Raw genomic sequence first — 15,241 nt, forward strand, 5'->3', positions numbered from 1 at the left:
AAATAAGGTAAATACCAATCCAAAATACAGGAGACCAACATGAAGGTAACTCACAACAGGTAAGGGTGACACACAGGAGACTGTCTGACGCGTTTCGCGCCCCCTACAGGCGCTTACTCATAGACACAGTACAGGTAAGACTAGGATGCTATAAATACACATGTAAGCAATGAATTAAGAGTGGGAGTTAACTCAATGTAATCTGGACCAAACTGGACCAGATCTAAAACAGTGCATGTTAATACTATAGCAAGCACAAACATATATGTACAAACAGAGATCAAGGGGAAAGTTATACAATTCAAATATATATATGGACACTCTGGTTTGTGGGTCTTATAATTAAATTATAAAACATGATGTTACAAACATTAAACATAACCTGACAACTAGATCTGAGAAGTCAAAGTAAAAAACAACATGAAAAAAGTGTGAAAAAGGAAGTAAGATAAAAAACATTATTGTAAGCCTTGGTACATATTGTATTGGAAAAAGGATGTACTGTGTTAAAGAGTAGACATCCTTAAGTGGAAAGATATAATTGCAAATATATTTAAAACAAAGAAACATATATAAGAGTAATCAACTCTTGCAATTAAAAAAACCAACATTATGTATTTAATGCCTTAAAAAATAATAATAAAAAGACCAAAAGTAATAAATAACATTGGAATGTTATATGAGCTTACATTGTGAGAAAATGACTATTAATCACACTATGTGTCATTGATGAAGTAGTCAATGTCACATTCTCTATTAATACCCATCAGGCTTCTGGTTTGGAGCTGCAAGATCCAATAGATCTCTTTTCTTTGTAGAATGGTGTACCTATTACCACCTCTAGGTGGCACAAGAGCTATGTCAATGATACTAATAGATAAATGTGCTATATTTGTAAAATGCTCTCCATTAAAATGATTTGCAATGGCAGATTCCTTGACATAGTTCTTAGTGTCCCTGAGGTGCTCACCAAACCTACGTCTGACCTTTCTAGAGGTCTGACCAACATATTGGCGTTGGCATAGATTGCATGTTAAGAGGTACACAACAAAGGTTGTGCCACAATTTGCATAAAAGCTAGTAGTGTACCTCTTATGTGTTGCTGCTCTCAAATTGGTTGCCCATAGTAACTGAGGAACACATGCCACAATTTCTACTTAGACACTTGAAACTTCCATGTCTATTAAGCCATGATGTACCCCTAGGACGTGTTCTGGTGACCTGACTGGGTGAAAGGCTACGTGCTAAGGTTTTCGGCTTTTTTTTTTGTCTATGAGTAAGCGCCTGTAGGGGGCGCGAAACGCGTCAGACAGTCTCCTGTGTGTCACCCTTACCTGTTGTGAGTTACCTTCATGTTGGTCTCCTGTATTTTGGATTGGTATTTACCTTATTTATCTTCGAATAAAATTGGGACTTTTTATATGCAACATTACCTGGCTTGCAGTGCCTGTCATTTCTTTTCCTGTACTACTTTGGTGTTGGATTCGGCACAACCCGACTACGGCACTCCTAGGGCAGCCCAAGCGGCCTTGCGGCTTCACAGCACACTTCCGGTTGGACGGATCGAGGAAGCGTTTGTGCTAGAGCAGTAGGATTCTACACTCTTTTGTATATCATATACACTAAGTGGATTTAACAGTACACGTCTTTGGCTTGACAGATAAGCATAGATCGCATGATGTTCTTTACATTTTGTGTTCTTGTTAACAAGTGCTACAATTTATGTGGGATTAAATAGAATTGTGTGTCCATACAGATTTGGTGCTTAAAGGGACAGTCAAGTCCCTTGGTCTGCAGCTATGTCACTTTCTGAATGAGTGTAAAGTTGTATGTACAATGACTATTTAGTTTGATCTAGTAGGGGGCAGACTTTCTCTCTTTGCTCAGGCTTGGGCAAGGGATGTGCAGGATCCCTGGGCATTAGATATTGTGACCCAGGGGTATCAACTGGAATTCAAAAATTTTCCCCCAAGAGGGAGATTTCATCTTTCACGTTTGTCTGTAGACCAGATAAAAAGAGAGGCGTTCTTACACTGTGTAAAAGACCTCTATTCCACGGGAGTAATTTGTCCAGTTCCAAAACTGGAACAGGGACAGGGGTTTTACTCAAACCTTTTTGTGGTTCCCAAAAAAGAGGGAACTTTCAGACCTATTTTTGATTTAAAGTGTCTAAACAAATTTCTCAGAGTCCCATCGTTCAAGATGGAGACTATACGAACAATCTTACCAATGATCCAGAAGGGTCAATACATGACCACCGTGGACCTAAAGGATGTGTACCTTCACATTCCTATCCACAAGGATCATCATCAGTTTCTAAGGTTTGCTTTTCTGGAAAAGCATTATCAGTTCGTGGCCCTTCCCTTTGGGTTGGCCACAGCTCCCAGAATCTTCACAAAGGTGCTAGGGTCCCTTCTAGCGGTTCTCAGGCCGCAGGGCATAGCAGTGGCGCCCTATCTGGACGATATTTTGGTTCAGGCGTCAACTTATCATCTGACCAAATCTCACACGGACATCGTGTTGTCATTTCTAAGAACTCATGGTTGGAAAGTAAATATAGAAAAGAGTTCACTTGTTCCACAAACAAGAGTTCCATTCTTGGGAACTCTGATAGACTCGGTAGACATGAAAATATTTCTGATGGAGGTCAGAAAATCAAAGATTCTAAATACTTGCCGAGCTCTTCAGTTCATTCCTCGGCCATCAGTGGCACAGTGTATGGAGGTCATTGGATCAAGAGACCAGAGACTCTCTTCTTTGGTGGTTGTCACAGGATCATCTGTCCCAGGGAATGTGCTTCCGCAAGCCAGCATGGGTAATCGTGACAACGGACGCCAGCCTCTTGGGCTGGGGTGCAGTCTGGAATTCCCTGAAGGCTCAGGGAGCTTGGACTCCGACGGAGTCTCAGTTGCCAATCAATATTTTGGAACTGAGAGCAATATTCAATGCGCTTCAGGCATGGCCTCAACTGGCACTGGCCAAGTTCATAAGATTCCAATCGGACAATGTCACGACTGTAGCATATATCAATCATCAGGGGGGAACAAGAAGTTCTCTTGCGATGATAGAGGTATCAAAGATAATCCGATGGGAAGAGATTCCCTCTTGCCATCTATCAGCAATCTATATCCCAGGAGTAGAGAACTGGGAGGCGGATTTTCTAAGTCGTCAGACTTTTCATCCGGGGGAGTGGGAACTCCATCCGGAGGTATTTGCATCATTGATTCATCAATGGGGCACACCGGAATTGGATCTGATGGCATCTCGACAGAATGCCAAACTTCCTTGCTACGGGTCCAGGTCAAGGAATCCCCAGGCTGTACTGATAGATGCGCTAGCAGTACCTTGGTCGTTCAACCTGGCTTATGTGTTTCCACCTTTTCCTCTCCTGCCTCGTGTGATTGCAAGAATCAAACAGGAGAGAGCTTCAATAATTCTAATAGCGCCTGCGTGGCCACGCAGGAATTGGTATGCGGATCTGGTGGACATGTCTTCTCTGCCACCGCGGAAACTACCATTGAGACAGGACCTTCTCATTCAAGGTCTGTTCCAACATCCAAATCTAAATTCTCTGCAGCTGACTGCCTGGAGATTGAACCCTTGATCTTATCTAAGCGGGGATTCTCTGAGTTGGTCATTGATACTCTGATTCAGGCTCGCAAGCCTGTCACTAGAAAGATTTACCATAAGATATGGCGTAAATTGGTGTGAATCCAAAGGTTACTCATGGAGTAAGATTAGGATTCCTAGGATCTTGTCCTTTATCCAAGAAGGATTGGAAAAAGGATTATCTGCTAGTTCTTTAAAAGGACAAATTTATTACACAAGCGTCTGGCAGATGTCCCAGACGTTCAGTCTTTTTGTCAGGCTCTAATCAAAATCAAGCCTGTGTTTAAACCTGTTGCTCCACCATGGAGTCTGAATTTAGTTCTTAATGTTCTTCAAGGGGTTCCATTTGAACCCATGCATTCCATAGATATTAAGCTGTTATCTTGGAAGGTTATATTTTTAGTTGCTATCTCTTCTGCTCGAAGAGTTTCTGAGCTTTCTGCTTTACAATGTGATTCGCCTTATCTTATATTCCATTCTGATAAGGTGGTTTTGCGTACTAAACCTGGATTTCTTCCTAAGGTTGTTTCAAATAGAATATTAATCAGGAAATTGTTGTTCCTTCCTTGTGTCCTAATCCTTCTTCTAAGAAGGAACGTCTATTACATAACTTGGATGTGGTCCGGGCTTTGAAGTTTTACTTACAAGCGACCAAGGATTTCAGACAAACATCCTCTCTTTTTGTTGTTTATTCTGGAAAGCGTAGGGGTCAAAAAGCTACGGCTACCTCTCTCTCTTTTTGGCTGAAAAGCATCATCCGCCTGGCACATGAGACTGCTGGACAGCAGCCTCCTGAAAAAATTACGGCTCATTCTACTAGAGCTGTGGCTTCCACTTTTGCTTTCAAAAACGATGCTTCTGTTGAACAGATTTGTAAGGCTGCGACTTGATCCTCCCTTCATACTTTTTCCAAATTTTCCAAATTTGATACTTTTGCTTCTTCTGAGGCTATTTTTGGGAAAAAGGTTCTTCAAGCAGTGGTGCCTTCCGTTTAGGTTCCTATCTTGTCCCTCCCTTTCATCCGTGTCCTAAAGCTTTGGTATTGGTATCCCACAAGTAAGGATGAAACCCGTGGACTCGCATATCTTGTAAAAGAAAAGGAAATTTATGCTTACCTGATAAATTGATTTCTTTTACGATATGCCGAGTCCACGGCCCACCCTGTCATTTTAAGACAGGATTTATTTTATTTTTTTCAAAACTTCAGTCACCTCTGCACCTTTTAGCTTTTCCTTTCTCTTCCTATACCTTCGGTCGAATGACTGGGGGGAGGAGTTAGGGGAGGAGCTATGTAACAGCTCTGCCGTGGTGCTCTTTGCCACTTCCTGTTAGCAGGAGGATAAATCCCACAAGTAAGGATGAAACCCGTAGACTCAGCATATCGTAAAAGAAATCAATTTATCAGGTAAGCATAAATTTCCTTTTTTTAGTTCAGTGTCACGTATTGTAATGAAATATGCCTGCTATTAAATATACCTACTTCCAAGCAGTGGATATTAAAACTCTATATGAATCTTTAAATTCTAATGTGTTCTATTACTTAGGTTCAAATTATAAAGACAATACCATGGATTTTGAGAAGAATGACTCTGTTCCGCCAGGGCAGGTCTACACCTATGTATGGGAAATCACTGAAGACGTTGGACCCAAAGAAGCTGATCCATTCTGTCTTACATATACTTATTACTCTCATGAAAACATGGTTCAAGACATTAACTCTGGTCTGATAGGCCCATTGCTTATATGTAAAAAAGGTAACTGTTTTGTACTGAATTTTCCTTTTTTTTATTTTATTTGTATTTATTAATGTATTATGTTTCCGAGCTGTGTTTATATGGGGTATTGATTAAAGGTAATGTGGTCACTTTATTCATACTATTTTTAATCTTTGTTATCAAAAGAATATTGTTACAAATAACAGCAGCTTAGATAAAATTAATGATTATTAGATTAAAGAAATACAATCAAAACTAAGGAACGCCTAACAGAAAAGCCCAACTTGAATCAGTAGTGAAGGTGACAAGAAAAGGGGAAGGGGACAAAGGTATAGAATGCTAGAATGTTGTGTACTAAATAGTATAAAGGAAGAGTGGGAACAACAGTCATATATGTGGGCAATTCTAAAAAGTGTCAACAGTATCAATTGAGAACACCCCTAGGAGGCGCTATCTTCATAAAAGTGAATATTAATATAAATCCAAATACAATTCAATGTCCAAAGATAAGTCCATATAATGAATCCTATGAAAATCAATCAAATGTAGGCTGCTCTTTGTCATAAGGGTGGTCAGCTCCTCTTGAAAGTTGATGATCTATAACAAAAAAACACAAAGGCGCCCAATAGCCTAGTACAGCAATAACAATTGGAAATTAAAACTATTTAGGCAACTCACAAAGGAAAAGCACCTCCAAGGTGCAGATTATACAGGCTGGAACTTCTCAGTAGTCCAGCAAACTGACAATGGCTCGTCAGGGATTTTTGATTGAAGCAAGCTCTCCAGTCCTATATGGGGGAGACGCAAACAAACATAGCCCAGCACAGCTACAGCCAAAGAATGAAAGGGTGACAAATCAGAATACTCACAATTGGAGCGCACCTAAAGGGGTGCTAACCAAAACAGGCCAGGACTTCACAGCCGCCCAGCAGACTGTCTCCAGAGTATGCAGGAATTTGTCCAAAGTGGGAATGTAATTGGTAAATGTATAATAAAAATGTGAAATAAAAATAAAATAAGATAAAACGAAAAGGTAAAAATGTTGCAAAACACTGGCTAATCATTAGTCATATTTGCCTATGTCAAAACATTTGCTAAAAGCTTTCTGTTACTGGGAGATGTGGGAGACTTGTAGGTGGTGGCCACAGGTGTCTTTTGGACAGGGCCATGACAGGTGAGGTGGGGCAGACTGCTGGCTGTGGATATGGATAGAGTTAGTTGTGAGTGGAGTTAGGGGCTGTGTACAAGCCTGAGCTGTTTCTTGATTTTGCTCTGGAAACTGGAACATTTGCCCTGTAGAGAACCATGATGCTATATGTGGTGTTGGAGCTCATTATTCATAATTATGTATATTTTCTATTACTTCACTGTTCTGATTTCCTTCCTCAACCTTATTTACACTAAATTGTCTATGTGGTTCCTTATAATTCAGTAAAAAAGATTTGTGAAGGGCCTTGTATGGCTATTTACAGAATTTTCAAATTCAAAGCCATTAATATCTATTGGATAGTTGTTTCCTGCTGAGTTAACTTTACCAAAATCTGCAATGGGAAAATTTAACAGTGGTATTTCAGTTCATCAGAAAACACTTTTCATGCAAATTTTCACAAGATTTTTTTGTTTTCTTCTTTCTAGGGATAGTGGTGAGGGGGACTTGTCAGTTTTTTCAAAAAGGAGGCACAAGAGGAACAGGGCTTTGGGTTGTTGTGGGTGGAGTTAAGTCATGCTCTGGGTGGAGTCAGTAGGGAATGTGCAGAGCCAGTACATTCCCTTGTTTTACTCTAGAAACGTTTGGTTTGGCCTGATGGCGAAGCAGCAACAGAGTCATGGGGGTGAAGCTCCCAACCTGTTATAATCCTGGGATCACTTAGGTCTAATATGGTTCAAAAGAAACTTTATTTTGTACTATAAACCTATTGATCAATAGGGGGGAACCAAGACCAAATCCACAACTCTTCTTATGAACATGTGCTGCATTATTAAATTCCCTATTTAGCACTCCTGCAACTTCTATACTTCTAAATACACTGTCATCTGAGTATTTATTTACTATATATACTGTGTGACTGTGTATGTATATATATATATATATATATATATATATATATGTCATTCCTTAACATAGCATTCAATAACAATTAAAGGGCCACTAAACCCAAAATCTTTCTTTCATGATTCAGATAGAGAATAGAAATTTAAACAACATTACAATTTACTTCCATAATTTATTTTGCTTCATTTTTTAAATATCCTTATTTGAAGAAAAAGCAATGCACATGGTGAGCCAATCACATGATGCTTCTATGTGCAGCAACCAATCAACAGCTAGTGAGCATATCTAGATATGCTTTTCATCAAAGAATATCAAGATAATAAAATAAATTAGATAATATAAGTAAATTAGAAAGATGTTTAAAATTGCATTCTCTTTCTAAATCATAAAAGAAAAAATGTGGATGGCATGTCCCTTTAAGTGTGAGGTTAATATCTAAATATTGCTACAAATGTTTATTGCATTTACAGCCTTCCTAATCAGTTTTATGATTTGTCTATTTGCTTCAGGAAGTTTAAATGATTATGGTAAACAAAAGCACTTTGACAGAGAATATGTGCTGATGTTTGCCATGTTTGATGAAAGCAAAAGCTGGAAGAGAGAGTCTATGTCAAAACAGCAAGACTTACTCATGTATACAATAAATGGCTACACCAATGGGACCATGCCAGGTAAGAGCTCATAGAAAAATATATCTGAATCTTCTGGTTAGCTTTCTGATGTGTGTTGACTCTCTTCATTTGTGTTTTGTGCCAATGCCAACCTGCATGTTGCCTTTTACCATAAAGCATGAAAACTACTGTAATGATTAACCTGGTGTGGTTGGCAAACTTTTTCAGAGACCTCTTGAACTTTCACCATGATCCTTTATTTTAGTGAGTAAAATATATGTACATAAAAGCACCAGACATCAGTTCTAGAAATGTGTTTTCCGTTAAAGGGACAGTATATATATATTTTAAATCTGCAAAGTATTTAAATTTTTTAAGTATAAATAGCATATACAGTGTGTGTATATACGTATATACTGTGTGTATGTGTATATATATATATATATATATATATATGACTACATTGCATTAATAATAAGATTTTAGCACCTCTGTAGATGTGCATTTACAAACACAAATGGCTGTCCTTGGTATCAGCTTACCGCCCATCCAATAGAGTAATAGCAGCCATAATAATAATATTAAAAACATGGCAAATAAAAAAAAAAAAAAAGAAATCTACAAATTCCTTTAAGGTAGAATTGTTAAATGGAATTCTAAACTTTTTTGATGATATTCTTCAACTTTCTAGTATTGTAAATACATAAAAGTACTGTGTTAGCCATGTAGGAACAGGAAACAATTGCCTAGATTGATAGACCCTGGTGAGGTTGCTGAGGTGGCTCTTTTCATTAGTGGGCATTCCTACCATTAGCATCCATAGTTACCCGATACATGATGTCGCACACTTCAAACAAGAGCTGCAACTCAAATAAAACTTGTTTGTAAAAGGATTCATGCAAATGTTTGTATTTGGCTGTTTCGTTATGTAGAAGTGGCCTTACTGGGTAGAAGAAAAGGTGTCTTGATGGGGTCGTCATGGGCGATCCAGGGCATTCTAGACACTTGGGGGCCTATCTATCAAGCTCCGAAAGGAGCTTGACGGCCCGTGTTTCTGGCGAGTCTTCAGACTCGCCAGAAACACAAGTTATGGAGCAGCGTTGTAATGAATTAAACCCCAATTATCTTGCCATTGCTTATTTAAGGCTAGATTACGAGTGGTGCGAGCAAAAAGGGGTTTATTGCGTCCTTTGCGTGCATGTGAAGTACTGCGCATATTACAGGTTTAAAGTAAACGTGTTCGCTTGAGCACAATTTAATTTATTGTGTGTCGGGATAGCACAACTTCAGAACTTATACTGTCTAATAAAAATGATTTCAAAATAATATTGCATAAAAAGTTATAAGGGCTCAAACATATGAGGTCTCAGGTGTTAGAAAACATAGAGATACATACAGATGTATGTCTAAAAATGTATATGTGTGTGTATATATATATATATATATATATATTTATATATATATATATATATATATATATATATATATGTGTGATATGTGTGTGTGTACATATGTATTTGCAGACCTAGAAATACACACACACACACACACACATATACTTTATATGTGTGTGTGTGCATTGGAGCCCTTTGCTGTCAAGTACCCCAAAAAAACATAATTATGCAATATTCATATTTAATAAAGAGTTTAACTATGTATTTACTGTAAATATTTCACATTCCAATGTTCTTCACATAGGGGAATATGTTTTAGTATTTTTAAATATATATACTGTATATATTGCAAAAAAAAATCATCGGCTATATATAGAAATACTTATTTACGGATAAATAGAACATATTCTTCTATGTGCAGAACATTGGAATGTGAATTAATGTTTCAAGTTGGGTTAGCACACTTGGTTAAATGCAATTGGGTTTGTGCATGAGTAAGGGTCTTAGGTTTATTTCCCACCACTTTGTGTAGCCCATTGAAGTCTATAGGGTAATACATGAACATGGTCACAATATTTGAACTTTGGCTTTTAGCACATGTGCTTAAACTTTTTACATTCAACTTGTAAAACGTGCTACCTGATGCGGGCAAAAAGCCTCCATCTAACGGAGTTAACACACGAGCAGGAATGATGAATAGCGCTCCACTTGTAATCTAGCCCTTAATGGGCTTCATAGAATAAAAGGAATTGGTGAGACTAGAGAGAGGCTGTTAGTGAATCTAGCAAACAAAACTGTCCACAGCACCAGTAAAGTTAAAGGAATCTTCTTTATTAAATGTTTAAAAGCATACAAGACAGGTATGCGACGTTTCGAGACCGCAGTCTCTTAATCATGCATACACAGTAATGCACCTGTCTCTTAATTTAAAGGCAGTGTCAACCAATCACATTCAGGATCCAAGGTAACACACCTTGTGCTTGGATTAACCTTTTCATCTCTTATTTAATCATATGTACAATTGTGATTTGAGTATATAGATTCTGCCATCCACAAATAGAGACATAAATAAAAACAATGTATTTACACTAAGAACAGGTAAATTACAGAACATAGGTAAAAAGCAGATGTACACTTACAGAAATATAATCACATCTCGATTTTGCAACTCTTGTAATTTAAAGCCTTTAAACAAAGTACTGTTATTATTTTTTACAATGTATGAACTCTTTATTTTAATCCTACAGAGCACGAGATATAAAAATTATCCTGCATAAACCATAAATAACTTAGTTTAAATTTATAACTCTAAACCTTAGGAATACACTCATGATACAACAATCAAGAGAGTAAGTAGAGGGGAACTCAGACTTGTAATAAGAAGATTTTTAACATAATACTCCCAAAAAGGGATTCAAAAGTGAGTTTGCTTAAAGGAAGACCGACAGATCCCATTCTCTGTTTAACCCTTTAAGGTACATGGAATCCAACCTGTGGATCCAAAATGCCTCTCTTTGTTTCAGAAACATTTCTCTGTCACCTCCTCCTCTAAGCACTCCCACTTGATCAATGATTTGCCAACGTAACTGGCTAATTTGATGGCCAAATTCCACAAAGTGGCAAGCTACTGGAGCCTTATCATCTTTCTTTCTAATGTTTGACTTATGTTTGTTGAGTCTATTTCTCATGCTTTGGGTCGTTTCACCTACATAGATACGGGCACATGGGCATTTAATTATATATACCACATATGTGGATTCACATGTGTAATGTGATTTCAACTTAAATTTATAACCATTTATAGGGTGTACAAATTCCTTGCCCTTGATAACCGAATTACAATTACTACACCCTAAGCATGGGTAACAACCTACATTCCTCTCAGTGATATACCTTTCTTTATTTGGTCGTTTAGATCCTAAGTCTGATTTTACTAGAAAGTCTCCAAGATTTTTAACACGCTTGTGGGCCATAATAGGTTTGTTCTGCAATGCTTTTATTTCTTTATTACAATCCTGGATGATGTGCCAGTGCCTTCTTATAATCTTAGATATCTTATTACTGTGCTCATTATGTTGGGATATAAAGATCAATTTATCATCTTTAGCTTGTCCTGCTTTATCTCTATCCCTTACTCTATGCACATTTTGTATCTCTTGATTAATGAGCACTGCAGGATACCCTCTATCTAGAAACTTTTTGCCCATTTCCTTAAACCTAATTTTTTTGATTTCTTGCTCACTGACAATTCTGTCCACCCTAATCAGTTGACTCCTAGGTAATGAGTCCTTTAACCTGTTGTTATGAAAGCTATCGTACCTTAAGAGGGTATTGCGATCTGTTTCTTTGCAATGTATATCTCTTAATTTAAAGGCAGTGTCAACCAATCACATTCAGGATCCAAGGTAACACACGCCGGCGACCTCCAGCTCCACAATATATAACAAACAAAACTGTCCACAGCACCAGTAAAGTTAAAGGAATCTTCTTTATTAAATGTTTAAAAGCATACAAGACAGGTACCTGTCTTGTATGCTTTTAAACATTTAATGTTTAATGTTATATGTTATATATTGTGGAGCTGGAGGTCGCCGGCTCGACCAATTTGCATCAAAGCCTAGGAAGGCATTGCCCGGTGCCGGTCTCATCTTACAGTGCTGTATCTATATGAGCGACTGGGGACACGAGCAGGAGGGCTAAAGATTAAGGACATTTGAATACGAATAAAACCTTTAAAGATGGAAAAGCAACAAAAGACAGATGGTAACAAAGTATTCATGTACACTGAAATGGAAGCAGCACGTATAACCACTTTAAACAGAGGATCTAGAGACTTTTTGAAAACCATACCCATCCAAGACCATGAGAAAAAATTTGAAAATCTAAAGAGCAAGAATGTAGCTTGGGATCTACATATTACAACATTATCTGAATATCACAGGGTCAAAAGGATTCCGAGAGGCCTACGGATGAACACCCGCCCCACATTATTACGTGAGAATGAAGAATACTGTGATAAATTCGAGGCTATTTTGAATAAATGCAGTTATGATTTAATAACCCTGACCGTTGAATATCTACTTAAAGATGTGGAAAGACAAGAAAAAGATATAGAAACCTGCAGAAATGAATTGGTAAAATCACTAACAGCTGAAGCCTTGGACGAATTCCTGAAAAAAACAGATGAAAAAATATCTGACCTGAAAAAACAGATTCAGGAACGGAAGCGGTTAAAGTTCGTCCGTGATGAAGATGATTATATGAAAGGCAGAGTTTACAAGTGGAGGTCGGGTTACTTCGAGTCACAGAGGGGATTCCCCATTACGTCACAGCGACGCCAAGGGCGATATACCAATCAGCAGCAGAGACGTAAGGAAGGGGGCGGAGCTACAACAGATACGTCATCCGGATCATCATCACCTTTTTTATCCAGCAGCGAAGACGGAGCCACAGAGGTGGGAGGAAACACCGGCGGAGAGCAGTCCAAGCGGATGAAGACGAGGGGACCAGGCAATCGGAAGCCCCGGAAACAGTAATTAACATTTCAAAAACCAAATTGGAGAGCAGTGAGTACGAACTTTTAGAAAAAGGGTTATCCTTTTGCCCCTATAAAGACCTGGACTTCTTTGAGTTAAACAAAGATTTATTTAGATTTTTCAGAAGTATAAAATTGAAATTGTTTTTTGGTAATAAACATATTGGCATAAATGACAACATGTTAAGTAAATCTGACAAATGCTGTGCTATCACCCCAAAAAGGTATAACCTATACAAAAAGAGTACATTTACACCTCAGGTACACAACAGCAGTCTAGACACATTTATGAAATTGGTTATGTCTGACATTAAAGAATTGGAAACAAAGGTAACCAAGGATAGAAAAAGGAAAAACTTGAATTTATCTAAGGTTGAACGAGAGGCCATTAAAACTATTAAACAAAAAGATAACGAAATTATAATTAAAAGAGCTGACAAGGGCGGAGCCACCATAGTCCTAGATAAAGAGTACTATATAAATGAGATTCTGACACAGCTACAAGATACTGACACCTATCAGAAATTAGACACCAACCCTATTTTTAAGATCCAAAAAGAAATCAAACGTATTATAACCAATGCCATTAGAGCAGGTATCATTGATAAAAAAATGGGAGAATACTTATATAGAGAACATCCAAGAACCCCTATTTTTTATACTGTACCGAAAGTACATAAAAATATGCAAAGTCCTCCGGGGCGTCCCATAGTGTCCAATGTTGAATCTGTATTTTCCAATATTGCTGTTTTTTTGGATAAATTGCTGCAACCGTATGTAGAAAAAATGTCCTCATACATTAAGGATACAAGTGATTTTATCAGTAAATTATCCACATTAGAATTAGACTGCTCTAAATGCATAATTTACACACTAGATGTAAAGAGTTTATACACCTCAATAAAGCATGAGAATGGCATTGGTATAATAAGACAAATGTTAATAACATCAGGAGAATATAATTTGCAACAAATTGATTTTTTTGAAGAATTACTGAGAGTGGTGTTATTCTATAATTATTTCATTTTCAGGGACTCTTGGTATATACAAAAGAAGGGAACGGCCATGGGGTCTAATGCTGCCCCATCATATGCCAACCTGTACATGAATTTTTTTGAAGAAAAGTTTGTCTATAGCAACCAGCTCTTTCAGGGGTATGGCGCCACCTGGTGGAGATTCATAGATGACATATTTGGCATATGGTGGGGCAGCAGGGACTCCCTGGTCCACTTTGTAGATGAGATCAATCATGAGGTAGCAGGCCTGGAGTTCACTTTAAATTTAAGTGAAGAAAGGATGGTGTTTCTTGACACTGAGATATACAAAAAGGGTACTGAATTAAAAGTTGATATACATTGCAAAGAAACAGATTGCAATACCCTCTTAAGGTACGATAGCTTTCATAACAACAGGTTAAAGGACTCATTACCTAGGAGTCAACTGATTAGGGTGGACAGAATTGTCAGTGAGCAAGAAATCAAAAAAATTAGGTTTAAGGAAATGGGCAAAAAGTTTCTAGATAGAGGGTATCCTGTAGTGCTCATTAATCAAGAGATACAAAATGTGCATAGAGTAAGGGATAGAGATAAAGCAGGACAAGCTAAAGATGATAAATTGATCTTTATATCCCAACATAATGAGCACAGTAATAAGATATCTAAGATTATAAGAAGGCACTGGCACATCATCCAGGATTGTAATAAAGAAATAAAAGCATTGCAGAACAAACCTATTATGGCCCACATGCGTGTTAAAAATCTTGGAGACTTTCTAGTAAAATCAGACTTAGGATCTAAACGACCAAATAAAGAAAGGTATATCACTGAGAGGAATGTAGGTTGTTACCCATGCTTAGGGTGTAGTAATTGTAATTCGGTTATCAAGGGCAAGGAATTTGTACACCCTATAAATGGTCATAAATTTAAGTTGAAATCACATTACACATGTGAATCCACATATGTGGTATATATAATTAAATGCCCATGTGCCCGTATCTATGTAGGTGAAACGACCCAAAGCATGAGAAATAGACTCAACAAACATAAGTCAAACATTAGAAAGAAAGAAAGATGATAAGGCTCCAGTAGCTTGCCACTTTGTGGAATTTGGCCATCAAATTAGCCAGTTACGTTGGCAAATCATTGATCAAGTGGGAGTGCTTAGAGGAGGAGGTGACAGAGAAATGTTTCTGAAACAAAGAGAGGCATTTTGGATCCACAGGTTGGATTCCATGTACCCTAAAGGGTTAAACAGAGAATGGGATCTGTCGGTCTTCCTTTAAGCAAACTCACTTTTGAATCCCTTTTTGGGAGTATTATGTTAAA

The 15,241-nt window shown here is 37.7% G+C and overlaps 1 protein-coding gene across 1 annotated transcript in view; it reads left to right on the forward strand.

Moving 5' to 3' along the window:
- The window catches only part of F5 (coagulation factor V), a 423,639-nt gene that overhangs the window by 67,438 nt on the left and 340,960 nt on the right, over positions 1 to 15,241 (forward strand). The window contains exons 4-5 of the mRNA XM_053706505.1: positions 5,154 to 5,363; positions 7,887 to 8,048. Coding sequence (XP_053562480.1) covers positions 5,154 to 5,363; positions 7,887 to 8,048 — 372 coding nt within the window. The remainder of the gene's footprint in view (positions 1 to 5,153; positions 5,364 to 7,886; positions 8,049 to 15,241) is intronic.

This window comes from Bombina bombina, chromosome 3, assembly GCF_027579735.1.
Source record: "Bombina bombina isolate aBomBom1 chromosome 3, aBomBom1.pri, whole genome shotgun sequence".
Taxonomy (NCBI): Eukaryota; Metazoa; Chordata; class Amphibia; order Anura; family Bombinatoridae; genus Bombina; species Bombina bombina.